Source organism: Triturus cristatus, chromosome 4_1, assembly GCF_964204655.1.
Source record: "Triturus cristatus chromosome 4_1, aTriCri1.1, whole genome shotgun sequence".
NCBI classification, from domain to species: Eukaryota; Metazoa; Chordata; class Amphibia; order Caudata; family Salamandridae; genus Triturus; species Triturus cristatus.
This window is the reverse complement of record NC_140585.1, coordinates 1,164,819,124-1,164,842,640: the sequence shown is the minus strand read 5'-3', so window position 1 is coordinate 1,164,842,640 and position 23,517 is coordinate 1,164,819,124. Positions and strand designations below refer to the sequence as shown.

Sequence of the window (23,517 nt, the reverse complement as noted above, 5' to 3'; positions counted from 1 at the left end):
CACAGTCACAAAGATGTCTGGCTACAAAATAAAGGAGGCAATGATGAAGAGAGCCAAGAGGCTAGAACAGATCCAAGTCCAAGGCACCAGAATCATTCTTGATCCGGACTTGTCTTCCACAGCTTTTGAGAAAAGAAGCCTTAAATTAAACATGTAACTTAACTACTTAATGACCGAAAGCTAAAGTACCAATGGAGAGTTCACTTGAATAATCTCAGGAAAAAAACCTTATATGACTTTCAGGAAGGCCTTAAACATTTGAAACCTGAGAGCCCATCAGTAGGAGGAGATATCCAAGCCTCTCTGAGTTTGGAAGGATAAGAGAGCTTCAAAACACATGAGGCTGATATGCTACTTACACTAGGGGACAAATCCATGAAAAATAGAAAGTTATGATGTGAAGATAGGTGCATTGATAAACTCTGGCTGCACAAAGGAGGAGCAGGGAGGAGAAGACTGAACATGAGAACAAAGGAGAATGGGTGGGGTGTTGCCTGTAGGGGTGGGGGTAATACTTGACAGTTAAAAAGGGGTGAATTAATTTATTGTAGAGTCAAGTTTGGAATTTGGAGTCCGCAGGGGACAGGTAAAACAAACTCTTACAGATATAGTCCACAAATAGTATTATATAAATCAAACAACTTGGGAAATACTTGGAGTGTTAGATTCTGTGAGGGGTGGGAGAGTAGAATGAGTTGCTCTTTATATTGTTTTTTTTACCTATGGTGATACAGAGGGCTCCTCATTCATTAACAAAGCTTCTGAACACTAAACGTCTCAAGTGAAATTCAAATAGACAAACATATTCATGTTAATCTCACTAGATATCAGATGTTTAACTCTCTTTACAAGAGGTGACGATTTTGGGACTATATAAAACAGCATAATCGGGACCTTCTTTTCCATCGCGAGACTTCCTTACAAAATAAAGACCAATTTAGAATGAAACATCGGACACACCTCATGCGGTTTTGGGCTAAGGAGCCTTTAAAATGGTAGTGTGCAGGGATACTGGGTAAGTGCAGTAAAGAGGGAAACAAACTTGTGGGGATTAGTTGTTTAGGAAGTATATTACTTAAATGTTCAGATATAGAGAACCCACCTATCCACTGCCTACATATATATCTGTGCCCCTAGTACAGGCCAAGACTCATTCCTAAGAAATACTATTAAATGTATGGAGGAAGCAGCAAGCACAGTGATACTGGGAAGATAACTTAGTCTGGCATGGCATCCTAGTCTTCACAGACCTAACCCAGTTTTTTAAAATACAGGAGTGGGTTTAAAATAGCAGAGAAAACCAATGGCAAATTTAGGAGTGGAAGAGGCTTGGTGACCCTTACATATAGATGTAAAATATTTTTCTTTTTCTCCCATGTTCATAAATTGTACTCGCACATTGACTTTATCTTTGGCTCAAACCATGCTTAGGCTGCTCTCTGCAGATATGTCCGATATTTAAATATCCAACCATAGGCATATAGAGGTTACATGGGACCACAGATCAGAGAGTGAATTAGGGAATTACTGACTAGTTCCCCCTGACTTATTTAGAGACCTGTCCTATAACAGGACCTAAAGTAAACAAGCATTGGCATAGCCAATAGGTCTCGCTTTTGGGACCTTATAAGTATTTAGTTATGCAGCACAATATCCTTGGTGCAACAACAACTGTTGCATGGCAAAACACTTATAAGGTTCCAAAGGCGAGACCTATTGGCTATACCAATGCTTGTTGCTGTTTTTGTGGTACTGTAATATATAGGGATGTTATTTGTCACAGTTTACAGTTTGGATAAGATCGTTGATGACACTATTGTTCATAGGATCACAATGTCTCCAGTGACAACTTCTTGCTGCCCAGATTGTACCGAGGGGTTCCTTTTCCGGTGGTTCTGCTGTCCTGATCGAGCCGAAGGTCCTGCTGCAGTTGTCTCCTCCCGTTGTGGTTGGGTGTGTGGTTGTGTGGGTGTGGTTGTGTGTGTGTGGTTGTGGGTGTGTTTGTGTGTGTGGTTGGTTGTGTGTGTGGTTGGTTGTGTGTGTGTGTGCTTGTGTGTGGGGTTGTGTGTGGGGTTGTGTGTGTATGTGTTGTGTGTGTGAGAGTTGTGTGTGTGTGTGGTTGAGTGTGTGTGGTTGTGTGTGTTTATGTGTTGTGTGTGTGTGTGTGTATATGTTGTGTGTGTGGTGTGTATGTGTGTGTGGTTGTGTGTGTGGTTGTTAAAGAATACACGTCGGATGTTACTACCTTAAAGTTGTTACTCCTCTAGATTTACGGCACAGAATTAATTGGATTTGTGATACTGGAATGATTAATGACCAGCCGAGTTGGAATTATAACAGGCAGTTAGGTGTTGAATTCCTTATATAAAATGTTACAGCCCTGAAGAAGTCGAGGGTTAATTCCCTAACGACAAAACAGGTGTTGGCTGGACTTTGTATTGTTTTCTTGAATAAAGACAAGGAAAAGACATTAAGAGACATTTCTTGCCTCCGTCTACTTACCTACATTTGATGAACTTTTATTCTACATGGAAGCGTGTCCATAGGAGTTGACATTATAAAGGCATGCAATGTATTTCCCTGTGTTGTACCGTCGTACAACCCAATGAAAGAATGCAGCGCGAAAAGCAATGGCAAAGTACACTGTTGTCTCACCAACCCTAGGAATAACGTGTTCTTGTTTTGAGCCAGATGTAAAGGTGATTACGAAATTGCCATCTCTCATGTTACAGGAGAGGCTGGAATGGGTTTATACATTAATTGCCTGTGCCTCTACGGTCAAAAGCAAAATGTGAATGACAGTCGAACACACCAAATGGTAAAGAGAACTGGCCCAGAGTAAAGATTTATTTTTGTATGCATGATTTTTTTTATTACAGTAGAATGACGACACAGCTAAAACGGCCTCGAGGCCACACCTAATAAATAACGCAGAACAGTATAGGCAGTAAAAAGACAGATGGAATTCTAACGATCATAATAAACTTGAAGTTGGTCGACACTAGGTGGCGTGCTTGCTTCATATTAGTACTTCAAAATAAATTGCATTCTTCAGTTTTGCAGGGGTCTTCAAGCATGCAGGGTTAGTTAGATGTGAAATGACAATACTGGTGAAATTTTAAAAGGTTTCATCTGCTGTAATAAAAAAAAATTCAATCCCATCAACAACGGTCTGTTATTTATCTTAAAGTACTCAGTTGCACTTAGGGGAAACAGAAATGGGGGTAAATTGCTCTGTGACAAATGAATTACGGGTATTCTTCACCTGCAAATTTTCTGAACCCTCGGTGCATTATCAAAGAGAAAGCTACACTTAGACTTGGGTTACCCTAATGTAATCAGCCCCGCAGCATGTTGGGAATCCCGCTGAAAGGCGGGTGGCTATTGATCAGCCGGGTCACGTGACTTCAGTGTGAACTGGGTCAGGATGAAAGCAAGCGCCGGAATTAGTGTTTCCCATGTAGCTCATTTGCATGTGAAAGGAAGCCTTTCTGGTGTCCCGGCAGCCTTGATACGAATAACACAAGACGTATCTGAGAGAGAGAGTGTGAATCGCGTGAGCAGAGTAACAGGGTTTGTTTTCCTCCATTGATTGGGTGGCAGTGCCCTCATCGCGATCGCGATTACAAAAGCGAAAGTGATCGCGATGACGCACGCTAGGGATGTGCGCGCAGGAAAGGCAGATGGCTGGGCGAGAAGGGAGGGGGGAATGCGGGGAGCAGCTGTGCGCGAGCACGCCATCGTACACTGACGCTTGTAGCCAGCACAAAATTGTGGGTAGCACTTTCGAAACCCACCTACTAAATGTCTCGCCAGACCAGCGCATGCGCTGGGTCAGGCGAGACCTAAAAATAGTTGAATTATTTCATATTAGTAATGAAAATAACACAATATTGGCAACCCGGTAGGACATCTTTAAGGCAACAATATGTGAGAAAGCTATTGCAACAAAAGCCGCAAAATGAAGAGAAAATAGATTACTGGAAGACAGGTTCGGTGACGAGTTTAAACCTCTAGGAAAGCTAGATAAACTGAAATCCCCCTCAACAATTGTAGACAGCTAGGAATATTATGAAGGCACCTGAACATCCTAAGACCAAATCAAGAGGACCAGCAGGCCAAATGATGCATAAAAAGAGTTAAGTTACCAAGGGAATCACTAATTCAAATAGAGGATGAAAAGAGAGGCATTTAGGGAATTTTACCAAAAGCTGTACTGAAAAGTTAGCGGGAAAAAATGAGAGAACACTACCTAAAAAAACTGCCCGAATCGCCCAATTCCCCTTATTTCTCCCTCCCCAAATGGGAAGAAGAACTAGACCAACCTACTGGCATTTTGGAGATTAAAAAAGCGGTAAAAGAAATGAGTGCAGTTGAAACTCCAAGCCAAGACTGATTTATCAATCTGTTCCATAAATCCTTTCTCTCATGCCTAGTGAAGTCTATGGCATCCCTCTTTAACTCATTTGACAGGGCATCAGGAGTCCCCGCTTCAATGCGAGAAGCAGATATAACCTAAATCCTTAAACCAGTAAAAGACCTTAAGCAATGCCCAGTATGTAGAACAATTGGCCAGCTAAACATAGAGGTCAAAATCTTTACCAAGGTTCTAGTGAATAGGCTGGCAAATTTGATGCCCTTCTTGGTATACTCGGCTAAGTGGGTTTCATCAAACATATGCAGATGAGTGATAACGTACAACGAGTAGCGCACCTGGTTAAAAAATCCACCTGTAAGAAAATGTCTACAGTCCTAAGCTTGGGCGCTGAAAAGGACTTTGGCAGGGTTAGTTGGAAAAATATGGACATTTTAAAAAATAAGTCCGGATTTGATCCAAGGATGAAGGGAGAGATCTTAGATAATTATAAAAGCTATGAAGCAAAAGTTAGTTAGTTAGTTAGTTAGTTAGTGGAATCCTCTCAGACAAAAGTACATTTCAAAGGAGAATGAGACCAGGATACCTCCTCTCACCTAGCTGGTATAGTTCATCAGTGGGGAGAGCTCCAAGAGGTAACATTCAGAGGGGGACAATGTACAATCTGCCAGGATGCAGATGATATTCTCCTTACCAGCCCAAACCAAAGGAATTCGATTCTTTACCGTCAGAAGTTAATATATGGGGTGCATTTAAGTGTGTCTCTGATTGAGAATTAACCAAGATAAACCAAAAATGCTGAATCTGACCCTCTCTGGAGAGGAAACGCAATAATTAATTGCATTACACCCCTTCTGGTGGGCTAACAGCTCAATTATATATATAGGCCTGAACCTTACTAATAACTTTGAGACATGGTGTAAAGCAAACTGTCCGGACCGAAGAAGAGTTAAAAAAAAGGGATAGAAAGTAGTAGAATTATCTTTATATGTCATGGTTGGGCAATGTACTTGTTCCCAAGAGAAATGTTCTGCCACGTCTTTTGTGCTTGTTGCAGACCTTTCCAAATCTAATTTCTGCAGGTGAGCTTAAATCCCTACAGAGAGACCTAGAGTCGGGTTTAGTGTACGGCAAATAGAGTGCTCTGTCACAAACATGATGGATATCCCATCTGCTATATTATATGTGCCTATATCCTGTGTGTCACTTGTAATAATGTGGGTGGGATATCCGTCATATTTGTGATGGAATAACCCATCAACAGAACTCTAAATAAGGCCCTTAATGTTCTACGTGCGGGCTGGTAATGGAACCAGATAAAGAGACCTTAACCTGCCAGAATATGTTGTTTTTTATAGAGCAGAAGTCTCAAACCTTTTTTGTAAAAAGAGCTACTTATGTTGTATGAAAATCATCCTGAGCTAGTGACCAGAACACGTAGAATCACATTAGTGGCCACTATATGCAAGATTACTAACATTGGTCATCTCTGTGCATCAGACTGAGTTGCCAGCAGTAACATTGAAAATGCTTTGTCAATTTGGAGTGCCCCTACATGAGTAATACATATCAGCATTATCTACAATGCCCCTGATACCAAGATAATAATGATAGTAATACATCTTCCAAATGCCACATCATTTATCTTTCAAATGTCAGTTTTAAATATATTTTGGTAATTTTGCCATTTTTCTGTAAACATCAGCTCATGAGTTCTGAAAATAAAAACATTCTATATCTTGATATCACTCTCAATTTTAGTACACCTATATTAATTCAACCAAACAAAAGCTCAAAATTTTGTAGGCTGGGCTGCACACAGGATATCTACTTGCGAGCTACTTGTTGGAGAAGCTTGCTACAGAGCAATCAACTTGGAGTGATTGTTGAATGGAACTCCAGAGAAACAGAAAAAAAATGGATCCCTATGAACAGTGCAGTTGTGGGTGGCTAACACTAGGATCGTGTTTTGGTTAGCAAACATCCCAGAAACTGTAAAATGCTTAGATAACCTGGGACAAAGTAACGAGGAAGGAAAAAATAACTTTTCTGGCCCCTCCCCAATTACAACCATTTATGATAACACTGTCTTCTCTCCAGCTGCTCAGTGTGACACTCAAATGATGGAAAGAGGGATCATTTTGCACACAATAGCCAATATTTTCAAACACGGTGAAATTGTCTTTTTAGTGATGTAAAACCGACTTTAAAATCTCAGAGAGAGATAAATTCCAATACCTCCAACTGTGACATTTGTTTATGCACTCTTTGAGCAGACTAGCTGCTACCAGAGAGCTAACTCCTGAGGAGAAATTCATAAAGACCCTTTTAGGACCTAGAGGTTTGATCACTGGTATGTATTAAGCTCTTTAAAGACAGTCCAGATGGAGTACCTTGGAAGTTTCAGGAAAGGTGGTCATAAACGGTGGATAGAGGGGTATCTAAAGAAACCTTGGTGAAGACATGGTCAAATATACCTAAAATATCTAAAAGTAGACTGCATAGAGATTTTGCTTATGTAATCCTGTTTCAGTTTTATGCAAGATATACCCATATACATCTGACGCTTGGAGGTTATGCTCAACAGAAAAAGGCACTTTGATTCATAGTTGGTGGGAGTGTCCAAACATCCGGCTTCTAAAAGGTGGCACCGAGCCACATAACATGGGATAATCACCTAGCATTGCACAGTAGTTTGGTAAACTTGAATTATTAGCCTATGAAAGATTTATCCATGACCTTAAGTATACTGAAAGTAAAATGTCTAAAAACGTAGTCTCCCTTGTTAACATACATCTCGAAAATAGAACATCAATGCTTTCTTCTATGTATTGTACGGGTGCTTTGATTGCCATGATCGTTGACTACCTTAAAGAGACAGATGGATAAGTCTAAGGGAGAGTTGGATGTTATAAGCATAAGCTTTGTCATTATAATGGATGCTATGATGATGCATCTCGGAGTCCTGAGGATCTAGCGGATGGGTGTAGAAGAACTGTAGAAATAATTTCTCTATCTGGTTAATAATATTTTATATGTTTTATATGTTTAATATTTTATATGCTTTATACAATTCTGTATACTGTAGCCTCGATAAAAAGATTAAGGCAAAAAGAGACTGCACTAGCACTGCTTTTGTGGAAAGGTTGCGAGGAGGAAAACCCCCTTTTCTACAAAAAGAATATTGTGACACAGCTTAGGTTTACAAAATAGCACCTGAATGAAAAGCAAGACTTCTGAAAATAATTCAGTTTCTAGAGATGATAGTGAGTTGTCTGGTTGCAATGCACGACAACATGTTTAAAGTTAACACTTCATATAATCACAGGAACTTCATGTCAACCATGAAGCATAACGGTAAAAGGGTGATGATTTGGGTCTCCTTTGCAGTCGCAGAATCTGGCTACCTTAAAATCCTTGAGTCAACCATGAATTCGTGCCTACACCACCACTTCAAAAAAAAAAGTGTGTGATCATATCTACAGCAGCTAAAATGTAGCTGAAGTGGTTCATGTGACAGGACAATGATCCTAACTACAACTGTAAATCTACAAGAGAATAGGTGGAAAAGAATTTGGATTTAACAGTGGCTATCTCAAAATTCCAGACCTCAAATCTGAGATGTGTGTTGTGGTGGATCTAGGGAAGAGCTCTGCATAAACAGATTCCCTCAAACAGCAACATGCTAAATAGTTTTGTTGAGAATGGACCAGAGTTACTTCCAGGTGATGTGAGAGACCCTATATTCTCACAAGAACATGTTACTTAAATATATAGTTTTAAAGAGGGTTCCGCACAGTACTGAAACGGGGGTGGCACTTTTTCACACAGGGCTGTTGGATATTTGCTTGTATTTTTGTTTAATAAGTGATGAAGGAACATTTATATGTGTTGACACATTCGGTTAGATTTATCTAGTAACTTGTTATTTTGGAGGGCTTGAGCCCAGAATATACTTCAATCGAATCGAATGAGACAGTCAACCGGAGAATGAATCCTGGACTTGAAGATGCAACAACATTTATCATTTTAAGATGGACCCGTACCCTTTCTGGGAATTTTAGTATGAGACCATAGAACAAAGTAGGGAGTCACCTGAGAAAAGCAAGGGTTTGGTATTGTCTTTTGTTCATAAACTTGATAAAACAATATCATTATCCTGGCTGTGTGTGGATGTAAAGTGAATGATGTTTAGATCATCTTTAAATGTTTGATAGTTCATAAAATGATTTCTAAATGTTTTATACTCTCCCTTCATTTTACAGCTGGATATGGAGCTTGGAATACTGGGGCCATTGACAACACTGCTGTTCAAGGTAAAAGTCCAGTCAGTTTATTGCATCAGGTTTATGGTTTGCTTGTGACACTCAGCTGCTTGAAAGGGAATGAAAATAGGCCTTTTGGGGGATGGAATGTCCCATGCTTGGTAAACTGCCATGTTTGCCTGCCCTGAGTGCTCGACTGAAGGTGATACTTGTATCCTGACTTTTAGTTTTGGTCCTGACGTCACACTTATCTAGTATGGTGGTCTGTTTAGGATGCCCCGGAGTGTAGCATGACACACAATGGAGGGTAAGGATAGCTTCCCCAGACAATGGAAGTGTATTGCCTGCATTCCTGTGGCTGGATGGCTGAGACCCAGATGTAAGTGAGGGGAATGGAAACAGGGCTACCACAAGGATTTTGTTAACAAGGAGTCCTTATTCATTCTTTCTGAGCACTACCATTTAATAGATCATATGGTGAAGGCGAGACTGCAATTTCTGTTGCTCAAGGTAAGGACGTTTCTGGGCCAGGCCTGTACATTTTTCTGTCACCAGCTATCCTCCAGCAGTAGTTAGAGACAATAAAGTGCAGAAAATGCACACTTTCTTGTGCCCATGTTGTGGGTACCCATGCTTGGAGTCCCCCTCAGTGCTACCTGCTGTAAGAAGCATAACTTTACACAAAGGCTATCTCTGGAGAGCAGCCTGAGAAGGGGAAAATTGATAGAGAACCAACCAAAACTGGTACTGTAATTTGAGACAATGGATACATATGCCTTGTTCGGAAAATGTGTGTAAACATGGGATCCAGCCCACCCCACATTGTACCAATCCCAAGTTCTTCTTGACTATGTAAAGGAGTGCCCCTCAGAGTATTCAATGAGCCGTTGTGTTGCAAGTGCTGGTGTCTGCCTGACTGACAGTCTCCCAGAGGTAAGTGGGCATCACATGACTCCAATAGTTCTGCTTCAGGAGCTGAATGTCTGCCTCAGGAGCTTAGAAACCTGTTGTCACTCTGAGAGAGGGAAGGAGGTTGTCTGGCCCAACAGAAGGACAAACTGTTGAGTGGGTGAGGTCTATGTGTTCCCAGCGAGGGACAACCCTAGAGGAACCTGATGATCCAAGAGAGTGCCAGGGCACCCATCCTGTGAAAAGGTCCCCCAGTCTCTCTGTGTAATTCATGAAGTGAGCTGTTAGCATGTTTGTTCCAGAAACCTATCTCCCCCCCCCCCCTCCCCCCGGCTGCCTCGGGGTTTGATCACCTGGTGCTGCTGCTGCCAGTGATGAACCTGACTTGCCCAGGAGCTGCAATTGCCTGAAATTATTAACGCAATAAGATTCGGCCTGATGCTCACACCTACCTCCTACTTGTAGCTAGCCCCATTTCAGGTGTGGGTCCATTATTCAGTCCTAACCTTTTTGAAAACAGCAGTTTGAATTACTGGGGCTGGGAGCTTCTCTCTTTCCATCATCTGTACCTAGGCATATATGGCTGTCGTCAGGGCTCTGGCTTACTCCTTCGAACATGCTCTGAGATTACACACCATTTCACTGCCAGATTTTCACATATTTGGATACCCAGTAGTTTTTGTAAGTTTTTATTTTCTTTAAATGATTGAGTATTTTTTCATGGTAATTTTAGAAGTAAACGCAGTCTTTGACGAGATTGCAGTTTGTGATGCTTTTCATAACTAACTGCCTGTTTCAAAATGTTTACAACCTTTTTTTCTTCTCAAATAATACGTTTGCGAAAAGTGTTCAGAGCCTCAGGGAAATCGTTTGATGGGCAAGAATGTGAAAAAGACACATATGATGAAAGAATTTTATGATGGTAATTATGTTTTAACAAAAATGTATTCTATGCAAATGAATGATACAGCAGCTTTTGCACATACCTACCACCTTGGGTATCAATCAGTACAGAGCGCCACCACCTGAATTAGTGATACTCTGTAGCCATGTACCTCTAGCAGAAGGTCCCAACCCTGGCTTATTATTGAGAACATCTGGTAAAGTACTGTAGGGAGTGTGTCTGAATCCATGCTAATGAACATTTCATCATCCTACTTTATTTCGACCATAAGGTCATAAAAGTACACAACACAAGAGGATTTACAATACAAAATAATCAGAGTGAATACCAAGGATAAAAAACAGTTCATGCCACATATAACCATTAAAAAACAAATAGGCATATATTTCAAATAGGGATGGTCATAAAATAATTGATTGTCATTAAATCTGCAATACATACCAATTTTTACATCACTAATCAGGGTCCATCATGATATACATTTAGTCCTTTTCAGCCACAAAGCATGCCAATATCTAGACACTCCAAAAACCACAACTCTGCTGGTATCCGTGCTCAAGATTCTAAGCACCTCCAGATAATGGCCAGGACCAACAATTTTGCAAAGTGGGATAATCAATTTTTCCCTCAGTGATTTGAAGCTTGGGCAGAAAAATAGCAGGTGGACAATGGATTCAGAACTTGCGCTACAGGCAGGACATAAATCATTGTTAACGAAGTCCTTAATCCATTTTTTGCAAAAAGATTTGATGGGTAATGCTTTGTACCGAAACTGAAAGACAAGCTACCCAGCCAAGGGAGGGACAACTTCATCCAGTGTAACCTCAAAACGGGGGACACCTTTGAAATTAAGGAAATTTGTTGTCAAACTGCCCTCCACATTGGACGTAGCTTGCACAAATATGGTTTCCCAGAACAATGCCTTCAGCGTAGACCTGGGTATGGCGGACATATTTTCCGGGTCTGACCAAAAACTCATCATTCCGAGCCTTTCTAGTAGCGCCTTCACAGCTCTAAACCAAGGAATTGAGGTGACCAAGGGAAGCTTTAATAGTTGTAAGAGAGGTTCCCGATAGGAGCTAAGTTCTTCCACGATCCACAGTCTATACCAAAACATCAAACGTTTATGGCTAATTTTATGTGCCAACTGCCAGTGTGCTAGATCAAAATAAAGGGGCACCAGTGGAGTACTTGCCGGTAGGTCTATCAAGGATCTAAGAAAACGGTTTTCTATTAATGACAGGGAGTTAATTGGACCTGTGCCCCACAGTTCAGCGCCACATAGAGCGCCCCCTAAGATTTTTATATTATAAATTTCAAGGGCAGGTGCAAGCCTTGAAAATTTATTTCTATGTATTTTACCTAGATTTGCGGTCTGGTTTATAAGTTGCATCCTCACCTTTTTAATGTGTGGCTGCCACTTAATTGATGGAGTCAGGTGGATGCCTAGATAATCAAAAGCATCGACACGCTCCAGGTTACTTTTGCCAGCTAGCACCTGTCTTTTATTGGGTTTGGCCTTTCCTTTCCGGAAAATCATATATTCTGTTTTAGTTTCATTCAGGACCAGGCCACGCTCATCACAGAACATAATAAAATCGTTTGAAAGCTGCTGGAGTCCCTATGGAGTCTTTGCAATTAAAAGAGTATCGTCAGCAAAGAGAAGAGCCGGGACTCTCTTGTTACCAATTTTTGGGGTATTGCACCCATCCCTATCTAAGAGGTTAATAACATCATTAATAAAAAGAATAAAGAGGGTGGGGCGAGGACACACCCCTGCCTTACACCGCACTGGACAGGGAAGGTGTCCGTAAGTTGATTGTTCCCACCCCATCTAACCTGTGCTTTGTTAGATGAATAAAGTCTGACTAATGAACATCTCTTTTATCGTGATAGCAGATAGATTAGCTCTTGAGCCCAAGCGCTGACTTCGGTCTCCTCGCCATTAAACCTGTCATCAGAACTGTTTGAGGCTATCTGGTTGCAGAGCAATATTAAGTCTCCCTCTGTCGCCTGATAATTATTTGAAATATTTACAGTAGTCATCTTGCATTTGAGATCTCAGGCTGGCCATGAGCCTGGCACCATCACTTTTCAGTTGTTATGTGATCTTCATTCAGAATAGTGTACAAGAATTTTCATTTATGCTTTCCGATTGTGTAGATGTGCATCATTTTGTAATACCTCGTTGTTTGATTGCCGCCAACATTTCACACATTTTATAACTTTAATTCTCCTTTTTCTTCTAAGAAGAATTAAGCTGCTCTCTTTCCTCCTTTAAGGTACTTATGCAACAGATGCAGCTAGCTGGCAAGGTAAGCAGCATGAGTGAGGTACTTTAAGCTCTGCACAAAGCGACTATATTTGTTTTTTACAGTTATGTGAAAGGTCTTGTGCTCTACCTCACTTTTACACAGTGTGTTTATTTAAGGGATCAGAATGAAGGAAATGTAGTTTACTGTGTGTAATATAACATAAGTCTAATCGTGGGGAAGTTCTGGCTGGTGAGGGGTCCTTTTGTAAGTGGAAGAATTCATTTTGGCAACTATTCAAGTGGAAGACTACATCTGAAAGAAGCACGTTACTTAGATTCCTCACCTTAGAATATCCCCAGGCGTCAGGCTGGATCCGGAAAGATTATCGTCAGCAATACCCTTGCGCGTTGCTAGGCATCGTCTGCGGTTCCGCGTCTGTCGTCGGCGTCGTGATCGCCGGGAAGACGTCGTCGGAGTACTTAGACGCCGCCCTCGCGCGCTGACGTCAGTTCTTCTTTTTTCGCGCCAGTAAGCGCCAATCCGGGAAGAAGCATACCCTTTAGTCATTTTTTGACTAAACTTTTTGAACTCTATTGGTTCGTTCTCGACTCGACTCTGGTGCCGGTAGGGATGCCTGGCTTTAAAGCTTGCGACTCCTGTCACCGACTGATGTCGGTAACGGACCACCACCGCCGGTGCCTTTACTGCCTGGGGCCCGACCACGATGCCGAGTCGTGCTCCGACTGCCGGGCCTTGACTTCGAAGGCTAGGCGGGAGCGGTCCGGCAAGCTACTCGAGCTCCGGCAGTTGGCTCCGTACCGTTCACGGTCCCGGTTGAGGAGGTCGAGGGACTGGTCGCGGAGCCGCAGCTATCACCACCACTCGTCGGGGTCCAAGTCTTCGGGTAAGTCGAAGCATAGTAAGAAGTCCAAGAGGTGACATTGCTCTTCGGGCTCCCCTCGCCGGTCGCGCGACTCAGCTGAGGGTTCAGGTGGTACCACTCGCGCGGCTTCGTTGGAGCCGCGGGAGTCGCGTCTGTCCCCATACCCGCCGGTCCCTGGGACCGACGCGACTCCGGTGGAGGTCAGTGCCTTCCTCTCGGCCATGAGGACCCTGGCTCTGCCATCGACGCCTGCCGGCGCACCTTTTGGCCCCGCAGGCTCGACCGGGAGGCCTAGCGAGCCAGCGGCTCCGGCCCCGGCACCAACTCCGGTCCTGACGCCGCAGGTCCCCGCGGGATCCAGGCCTGGATCCCAGTCGGTGCCAGTCGACCTCACGACCCCTCTGCCGACTCCGGTACCACCCCCGGCGCCGCCTTCGGACGGCGCCATTCCCCAGTTTAGTCCCGGTCCGGGCCCGGCGTCGGAGCGGCGTCGGAGCGCCGCCGTCCGGTGCCGCACCCGACGCCGATGGGTGGCAATTTCATCTTCCGCCAGGCTCCGATCATTCCTCCTGTCTACCAGGAATCGGATGGCGGTGATGACTGGGAGGGGTCTGAGGACCCTCTGACCCGGCAGGGTCAGTTATCTCAGGACTGGGCAGACGTGCTGGGGAATGCCAGTGGTCTGGATACCTCCCCTGACACTGGCTTCATCTCTCCTCCGACCGTGGCTTCGGAGGAAGGTGCTGCATTCTCTGTGGTGCTGCGCAAGGCGGCCGAAGCCCTTGGGCTGTGGCTACCTGCTGTGGCCGTGAGGACTAACCTCATCACTGAAGTGCTCCAACCGTCAGCAAGCTCCTCTGAGCCTCTGCTGCAGTTTAATGAAGCACTGGTTGACGTTCTCAAGGGCACCTGGTTCAAGCCCTCCACAGTACCTCCTGTGGACCGGAACGTAGCCCGGCGCCACCGCCCTACACCGGGCTATCCCAGTTTTCTGTCCATGCACCCCACACCCGAGAGCCTGGTCATCCAGGCCTCTACTTCATAGACCTCCTTCCCGTCCGCTCCCCCGGATCGGGAATCCAAGAGACTGGAACAATTTGGTAAAAAGCTGTTCTCCTCCCTTAGTTTGGGATTGCGTTCTGTTAACACCGCTTGTCTCTTGGACCGTTACTCCCACTCCCTGTGGGATACGGTGGAGGACGTGCTGCCCCAGTGCCCGGAGGAGGCCCGGACACGGCTCACCCAGGCTCTTGCCGAGGGGCGGGATGCAGCACGGCATGCATTTCAATGTGGACTGGACACTACGGACTCGCTAAGTCGGGCAATGTCGACCACGGTGGCACTTCGCCGCCACGCCTGGTTGCAGTCCACGAGTTTTTCTGGGGATGTCCAGAGCACCCTCATGGACATGCCCTTCGATGGCAGTCGCATTTTGGCGACAAAGCGGATAGTGCGTTGGAGCACTTTAAGGACTCCAGGGCTACGGCCAAGTCCTTGGGCCTCTCGGCCCGCGCCCGCAAGCTTCCGCTTTTCGCCCCTTTCGTGGCCAAGGAAGGGGTGCCCCCTCACGTCCGCCTAGCCACAGGCCGCAGAACCAACCTCCACGCGGTCGTGGACGTGGATTCCGCCGAGGCGATACAGGGGGACAACGTGTCGGTCCGTCCACATCTACCCCGGCAGCATCCGCCTCAAAGCCCTCCTAGTCCGTTCTTTCAGGCCCATTCCACGCCAGTGGGAGGCAGAGTTCGCCATCACCTGCTCCACTGGCGTGCCATCACGTCGGACAGGTGGGTGCTGCAAATCGTCCGAAGGGGCTACTCCCTCCCCTTCGAGGCGACCCCTCCAGCCATGCCACCTCAGTAAGACCACATGTCGAGGGATCACTTGGATCTTCTGCAGGAGGAAGTTACGGCCCTCTTGGCCAAAGGGGCCATCGAGCACTTTCCTGGTCCAGAAGTAGGTCGTGGTTGTTATTCCCACTACTTTCTGGTTCCCAAGAAGGGCAAAGGGGGCCTATGCCCTATCTTGGACCTCAGGAGCGTCAACGCCTTCCTCCGGAAGGAGAGGTTCAAGATGCTCACCTTAGCTGAGGTTCTGGCTGCCCTAGACCCTGGAGACTGGATGGTAGCGTTGGACTTGCAGGACGCTTATTTCCACATCCCCGTCCTGCCGGCCCACCGGCGTTACCTGGGGTTCACAGTGGGCCAGGAACATTTTCAGTTTACCGTGCTCCCCTTCGGCATCACCAGTGCCCCTCGAGTGTTCACGAAAGTGATGGCGGTGGTCGTAGCTCATCTGCACAGATTGGGGGTTCCAGTCTTCCCCTATCTCGACGACTGGTTGTTGAAGGCGGGCTCGCCCCAGGCAGTCGTCTCCCACCTCCAGACTACGGCCAACCTCCTGCATTTGCTGGGGTTCTCCATCAACGTGCCGAAGTCGCATCTGAGTCCCTCCCAGAAGCTCCTCTTCATCGGAGCGGTTCTGGACTCGGCGCAGTTCCGGGCCTATCCTTCGGAACAGCGGGTCCGGGATATTCAGGCTCTGATTCCCATCTTCCGGCCTCTATCTCTGGTTTCGGTAAGGTTGGTGCTGCGGTTTCTGGGTCTGATGGCCTCCTGCATCCTGTTGGTGCATCACACCAGATGGCGTTTGCAGGCTCTGCAGTGGGACCTGAAGTTTCAGTGGGCCCAGCATCGGGGCAACCTGTCCGACCATGTCCTGATCTCGGAGGGCACTGCAAGACAGTTGCAGTGGTGGCTAACGGACCGCGATTGGGTCAGTGGCAGATCCCTCTCCCTACCCCAACCGGAGCACGTAGTAGTGACGGATGCATCGCTCCTGGCATGGGGGGGCCACATGAGAGAGGCGGAGATCAGAGGCCTCTGGTCTCGGGCGGAATCCCGGCTCCATATCAACCTTCTGGAGCTGAGGGCGATCCTACTTGCACTGAAGGCATCCCTTCCCTCTGTCCGGGGAAGTGTAGTGCAGGTGTTCACGGACAACACCACCGCCATGTGGTATTGCAACAAACAGGGCGTGGTGGGGTCGTGGACCCTTTGTCAGGAGGCTCTGCGCCTCTGGACATGGCTGGAACATCAGGGCATCACCCTGGTGGTTCAACATCTGGCGGGCTCTCTGAACGCCAGAGCAGACGAACTCAGCCGCCGGTGGATGATGGATCACGAATGGCTTCTGAACTCGGACGTGGCGTGAGCCTTGGTTAGATCTATTCGCCACCGAAGAGAACGCACAATGTCAGCAGTTCTGCGCATTGGAGTTTCCAAGGCGGCACTCGCTCGGGGACGCCTTTCGTCGCGAGTGGAGTTGCGGTCTATTGTACGCCTTTCCGCCTATACCACTTCTGGCCAGAGTGCTGAAGAAGATCAGGCACGACCGGGCCCAAGTCATCTTGGTGGCTCCGGATTGGGCAAGAAGGTACTGGTATCCCGAGCTACTCAGTCTGTTGATCGGTCCTCCTGAAGGTCCTCTTCAGGAGGACCTTCTGTCGCAGCAGCAGGGGACGGTCCTCCACCCAAACCTGTCCAGTCTCCACCTCCATGCGTGGAGATTGAGCGGCGACAGTTGATGCCATTTGACTTGCCTCCTGAAGTCTGTGATGTTGTTATGGCAGCCAGGCGTCCCTCCACAAAATCGGTATACGCCTGCAGGTGGAACAAATTTGTGGCATGGTGCACAGCAAAGGCTGTGGATCCCCTTTTCGCCCCTCTTTCTGAGGTTCTTCTCTTTCTTCTTTCCATGGCCCAGCAGGGCTCTGCCTTGGGCACTCTTAAAGGTTATCTTTCAGCTATCTCTGCTTTCTTACAGCTTCCTGATCAGCCTTCTCTTTTCAAATCCCCTGTTGTTTCTCGCTTCTTTAAGGGCATTACTGACATGTTTCCTCCTGTCCCTTTCGTAATGCCTCAGTGGGATTTGCACCTGGTATTGACGTATCTGATGTGCGCTCCCTTTGAGCCACTTCATAATTGTCCCCTTCGTCTGTTAACGCTTAAGACTGCTTTCCTAGTGGCCATCACCTCTGCTAGAAGGGTGAGTGAGCTCCAGGCTCTCTCTTCTAAGCCTCCTTTCCTTTCTGTCCATCCGGACAAAGTTGTTCTCAGAACTCGTCCTTCCTTTCTTCCTAAGGTGGTGACTGCCTTTCACATCGGGCAGTCTGTTACGCTGCCCACCTTCTTTCCGCCTCCGCATCCCTCGAAAGAGGAAGAGAGGCTCCACCGTCTGGACCCAAAACGGGCGCTGTCCTTCTATCTGGACCGCACCAAGCAGTTCCGGGTGGACAACCAACTCTTTGTCGGCTACGTGGGTGCTAAGAAGGGGCGGGCGGTACACAAACGAACCATCTCTCGGTGCGTCGTTTTGTGTATCAAGGCTTGTAGCTCCTTAGCTAAAAAGGAACCTCTTGTAGGGCTGAGGGCCCATTCCACTCTGGCCACAGCGGCGACCACTGCCCTGGGCCGGGGAGTCCCCTTGCAAGACATTTGCCAGGCAGCAACGTGGGCCTCGCTGCACACGTTCGCCAAACACTATTGCCTGGACAGCCAAGTCCGGAGAGACGGCTTCTTTGGCCGTTCTGTTCTCAAGGACTTTCTGGTGTGATCTTGGTTCGCAGACCCACCACCGGGGTTGGTATTGCTGGGGTATCTATTCTGAGGTGAGGAATCTACTAACGTGTTTCTTTCAGATGAACAAGTTACTCACCTTCGATAACGATATATCTGTAAGAAACATTAGTTAGTTAGATTCCTCACCGACCCACCCTCCCCGTTCTGCGAACCGATATCTAGGGTTGAGGTCATCCCTTTTAGGGCCCTAGAATTTTTTGGCACCAGTGTTGGTCTCTTGCAAGGCTCTGCGTTCCTGGCGCGGAAAGCTATGTACAAGAACTGACGTCAGCGCGCGAGGGCGGCGTCTAAGTACTCCGACGTCATCCCGGCGATCACGACGCCGACGACGGACGCGGAGCCGCAGACGACGCCTAGCAACGCGCAAGGGTATTGCTGACGAAAATCTTTCCGGATCCAGCCTGACGCCTGGGGATATTCTCAGGTGGGGAATCTAACTAACTAATGTTTCTTACAGATATATCGTTACCGAAGGAAAGTAACTTGTTCATCGGGAGCCCAGACCAGACAAAGTGCTAGAACATAAGAAGCTTGTGTTATTCTGTTCATTGTATCTTCACCAGTAGGCCATTGAAATATTGGCTGAGAGCTTTTCTTACGGTTCAATTACCAGTGTATTAGAACTGTAAGATGCGTAGGGAAGTCTCTTCCCTTTGAACCTGCCCAGTCTGCATTCCTTTTCAGGTCTCACCTATTAGACAGTGCATGTGCTGCCTGTTGCAAGACATATTGTTAGCTTACAGTGGGCTTAGAACCCACCCATTGCTTACCATTGGTTGTTTTCATTGTCCCTCTCATTTGCTTGCTTCCTATTCTTCAACTGCGTGGGTTTTCCTTTCTCTTTTTGTGTTTATCCGCTCTGGAGCGTTGAAGCATTAATGTGTCCTTCCTCTGCTCACTTTTTCAGGTACTACTTTTTTATTTTTGTTTAAGCACTCTAGAAGAGTGCATGTTTTCCCGCTGTTTGCTTCTTTCCCCACTTCCGCCGCGCTTTGTGTTCCTTTCCCTCGCCTGTGTGCTTCTGCTCCATCCCCCAGCATTGCCTTCTTACCCACGTTCTTTCTTCCTGCCAGCCCCACCTTGCTGTCTCTCGTCCTTTTAATCTCCCGACCCACGCCGCCCTATTTCTTCTGCCCACCTGTGGCACCGGTTTTGCTTCACTATCGCTACCCTTGCCAGACCATATTGCTTCAGCCCCTTCTCCCTTGTGTTGCTACCACACCCCACCCATGCCCCCATGTTGTTTTGCCCTACTTTAAAAAAAGAATGGTTTCACGCAGAACTAAAAAGAAAAAAACAAGTCTGTGCAAAGCAGTAGGCCTCGCCTTTGGGACCTACTGGCTATGCTATTGGTTTTAGCCATGCAGCACAGGATTCCTGATGTTGTGCTACATAGCAGAAGAATTAAACAAAAATGTTTTTAAGGAGGCTGGCTGAGTAATTTTCTAGGCACGTGCGCCAAGCTTGCACACACCTGCTAAATTACATGGTTGTTTTTTTCTTTTAAGTTACTGATCCGAATTGGATCAGTAACTAAAATGGAAAAAATGCAGGAAATCATTCTTTTTTTAAAACAGGTGGGGGGGAGTGTAGGAGAGTAGGGTCTGCTTTCTATGTTCACCCCCACTTTTTGCTTTTGCTTCACTGGTTTTCGACCTAGATGTGGCTGTGGGCCTGCTAATCAGACCCACAGCCGAGCTGTTCTCTCTCTAAATTCACACTATGTACTTTAGGTACATAACCCAATTGGTAAGGATCACCTTTTTGGACCCTGTACAGTGTACCTTAGGTACCCAGGGCATAGGTGTACCCTAGGCCTACCAGGGGCTGCAGCATGTATTATGCCACCCCTGGCTGGCCTTCCATTATGACACAACTGGCTGACCACTCAGCTGGGGCAAGGTCGTGTAATCACCCCTTGCTTAGGTGTAGTATTCCTATACCTACCTTATATATAGACACATGGGTAACCCATCAGTGACTCCTATGGCAGGCCTTAACAATCCTGAAGGCAGAGTGCTTGGTAACGTGTGAGATGGTGCTCTAGCATGAGCTGAGCATGTCTGCAGCTTTCGGAACCATGTTCTTATAGCTGTTCTATGATATCGCCTACCATATACTCTTAAAGTGCCTTATAATCCTCGCGGTTATGGTAACTATGGTTTGGCTTTATCAAAACATGCCGTGTAAGGTGTCTAACACTTTGGAATACTACCCCCACACCATTTCTGGCGGTGAGGTAGTATTCCTCCCTTCTAGAGGAAGAAGACATGTTGAAGACCTACTACCCGGTTAAAGTTAACCAGAGCCCAAGCGTCACAAAATGGACGCTGCTGCCACAGACACGAGTCTGACCTCCTGCTGCTGGGAGACCTTCCAGCGAGGGAGGCTTGGACAATAGGTTTCCTGCCTTGGGAGGTGCTAGCACCACCCTAGACAGGCCTTAGTGTATTGGGGTAGGGAGGGATGAATGAAACGAGACACTGCCTGGGGCACACAAGGTGTCCCATGCATAGTCCAGTTCAAACCGGTGCTGGGGCACTCCAGCCCCAGTCCTGGCGTGAAACTGGACAAAGGGAAGGGGGTGTAACCACCCCCTCCCTGGTCCCACCCATAGGAGGGACCTAGCAGGTAACCCAGCCCCCCAGATTAGTATAAGAGTGGGAGCTGAGTCCCTAGGAAATTGGATTATCCTGATAACTGAATCTTGAACTCTGGACCTTCGACATTCGACTACGGAAGAAGACTGCGGAATCTCCCTTGTGGCCAAGGAGTGACCACCCTGTGCAAACAGGCACCAACAAGTGACCTGCCGTTTGCTTTGCCCGAAGTCCTACGAGGCAGCGACTGCAGAGCCCGACCAGCACCTTGACTTCCAGACTTCTCCGACCCTGATCCACATCCACAGCAAAGCTGAGATCCGTGGAGGCGACGAGAGACGTGGGACCGGCTACCTGGGAAAATTGGCTACTTGCTTCCAGCGCAGCTTCTGAGGCATCCTCGAAGTTGTGCTCTGGGATTGAGAAGCCCCAACCCCGAGCACCATCTGTCCGGTTGCTTGCCCGTTGGCTAGTGACCTCTGCAACGACGAACCTGTAACTTTACACCGCTGGTTTGGCTCCTCCAGACTGGCCCTTGCTTCCCTGCAAAAGAGAAGCACCTCAGACCTTCCAGGTCTGCACCAGAAGCAAGTCCTCCATCCTGCGTGGGTTCCGCTTGCCAAGGCTTTTTGTGTCCCAACTCAACATCGACGCCACCGACAGCAAGAGCCTTCGTGGGACAGCTCACCTCCTGGTTCTGGTCGTCCTCGATGCCTCCTGGTACCCGTGGCTGCTGTGACAAGCTTCACCTCTTCACCTGCATCTTCACGACATCGCCTGGTTCCTTCCTGGTTCCTTCCCGGCTCCTGGCTGGTGACCTAGACTCTGTCCCTTCTGCTTGCAGGTTCCTTCCTTCTTGATCCCATCCTTGGGATCCACCGGACACTCTTCACTGACTGCCTGTCAGCAACTTTCCTTCAGGCATCCATAGGAGGCAGCGACGAAACCCGACGCAAGTTCACACCTATGCACCCGCAGCCCGTGGGCTAGGTAACTTGAGCATTTCGGTGCTCACTAGGGTTTCGACTATCCAAGGGTCTAGTTTCCGAGTCTCGACTTCCTAGCTATACCAGAAGTGTCCTAAAACTGCTAATTTCTAATAACTTGCATTTCTATCGACTTTTACGCATTACGCGTGAGTGTTTTCCCTCTGCACCTGAATCCCGTGGGCCTCCCACTTCCTAACCTTTGGTAGTATAGTGTAGCCCCAGCGATTCCCTAGGCCTAGGCCTATCCGGTATTCGCGACAGTGGTCCTTATACCACTTACTTAGTATATGGTTTGAGTGGCCCCTAGGGCCTAACTGTATTACTTACCTGTGTGAATTAATGTATGCTTAAATAAGACTGTGTTGTACTTACCTCGAATCTCATAAAGAGTGCTGAGGGTTTGACTAGAATAAATACATTCTATTTTTATATATATCTGTTGTGGTGTCCTTTCATTTGGTATTCAAGGGATTATATATGGTATCACAGCTGGCTTCACATGCCATTCAGAGTTTAGCCTAAGACTGCTCTTGTCCATGCTACCACTAGGATAGCTGGTCTATAAGGTTGACTTTACAACCAATCACCATAAGGGTTGTTTGGACTGATACAAGGTGTACACTAGAACTAGTGACATCATATATCAGGCCAACTTCTCACATTGGTGAGCAGCGTTTGGGATCTGAGCTTGCTGTTGTAATACCATTGCAATCTTGAGATATCAAATTGAAAGATCACAAAGATATTTGTGAGGTACATATAACATAGCTTATAAATACTTGAGTTCTACTGAACTTAGTTGTTGTAGGTTGAAGGACCTAGCACACCCTGACTACAACTACTAGAGAGGTTTTAGTAGATACAACTAGTGTAGGTAGGTGCACACACCACACCCTCACTAGATCATGTCTCTGAGGGGAGATCAAGTTGATTCTCTCTCAGGAGGGGGATATCCTAGAAAGATACCCTCTAGATATGATACCCTAACTTTTCAGGAGATGAGACAATTGTGTACCTCCAGAAAGTTAAAACAGGGTTCAAACCCTACCTTCATTTATCTAGTGGAGATCTTAGAAGAGTATGATGCTCAGAAAGCCTCCCAGGGTGGTGCCTTAGGTACCAATGAGGGTCTGCCCTCTGCAGAAGATTCCCCTCACAATACTCAAGAAGAGTCAGCAGGGACTTCAGAAGATGAGGTAGACAGCCAGGTCCAAGTTAGGAGACTTAGCCAGGCTAACTTAAGCCTACATGGGAGTCTGACTGGGGTCCCCCCATTCAGACCCTCAAGTGGACTTAACCAGAGAAGCAGGAGAGGAAGATCCCCTTCAAGGGAATCTATCCACTCCAATGTCTCGAATAGCTCCAATGCCTCTTCTCACAGAGAAAAGAGCATCAGGCCTAAATGAGGGAAGTCAATCTGAGGATTGAAAGGGAAGAACTTGCCCTTGCCAAAGAAAGACTTGCTCTGGCCAGAGAGCAACAGTTAAGTGGGCTAGGACCCACTGGTGGCAGCAATATCCCTAAGGATAAAGACAGGGCCTATGATAATAGAAACCTGAGCAAGATTGTCCCTCCCTACAAGTGTGGGGATGACATCCACAAATGGATAACTGCTTTGGAGAGAGCTTGCAAAGTACAGCAGGTACCCCAAAGTCAGTGGGCAGCTATCTTGTGGCTCTTCTTCTCTGAGAAAGGTA

General features: G+C 46.6%; 1 protein-coding gene across 2 annotated transcripts in view; it reads left to right on the top strand.

Annotated features, from left to right (window-relative positions):
- Nucleotides 1-23,517, top strand: part of AKAP8 (A-kinase anchoring protein 8) — a 797,769-nt gene that overhangs the window by 177,959 nt on the left and 596,293 nt on the right. For both annotated transcript variants that reach the window (XM_085654332.1, XM_085654333.1), the window contains exons 2-3: nucleotides 8,641-8,691; nucleotides 12,736-12,768. In XM_085654332.1, coding sequence (XP_085510458.1) covers nucleotides 8,641-8,691; nucleotides 12,736-12,768 — 84 coding nt within the window. The remainder of the gene's footprint in view (nucleotides 1-8,640; nucleotides 8,692-12,735; nucleotides 12,769-23,517) is intronic.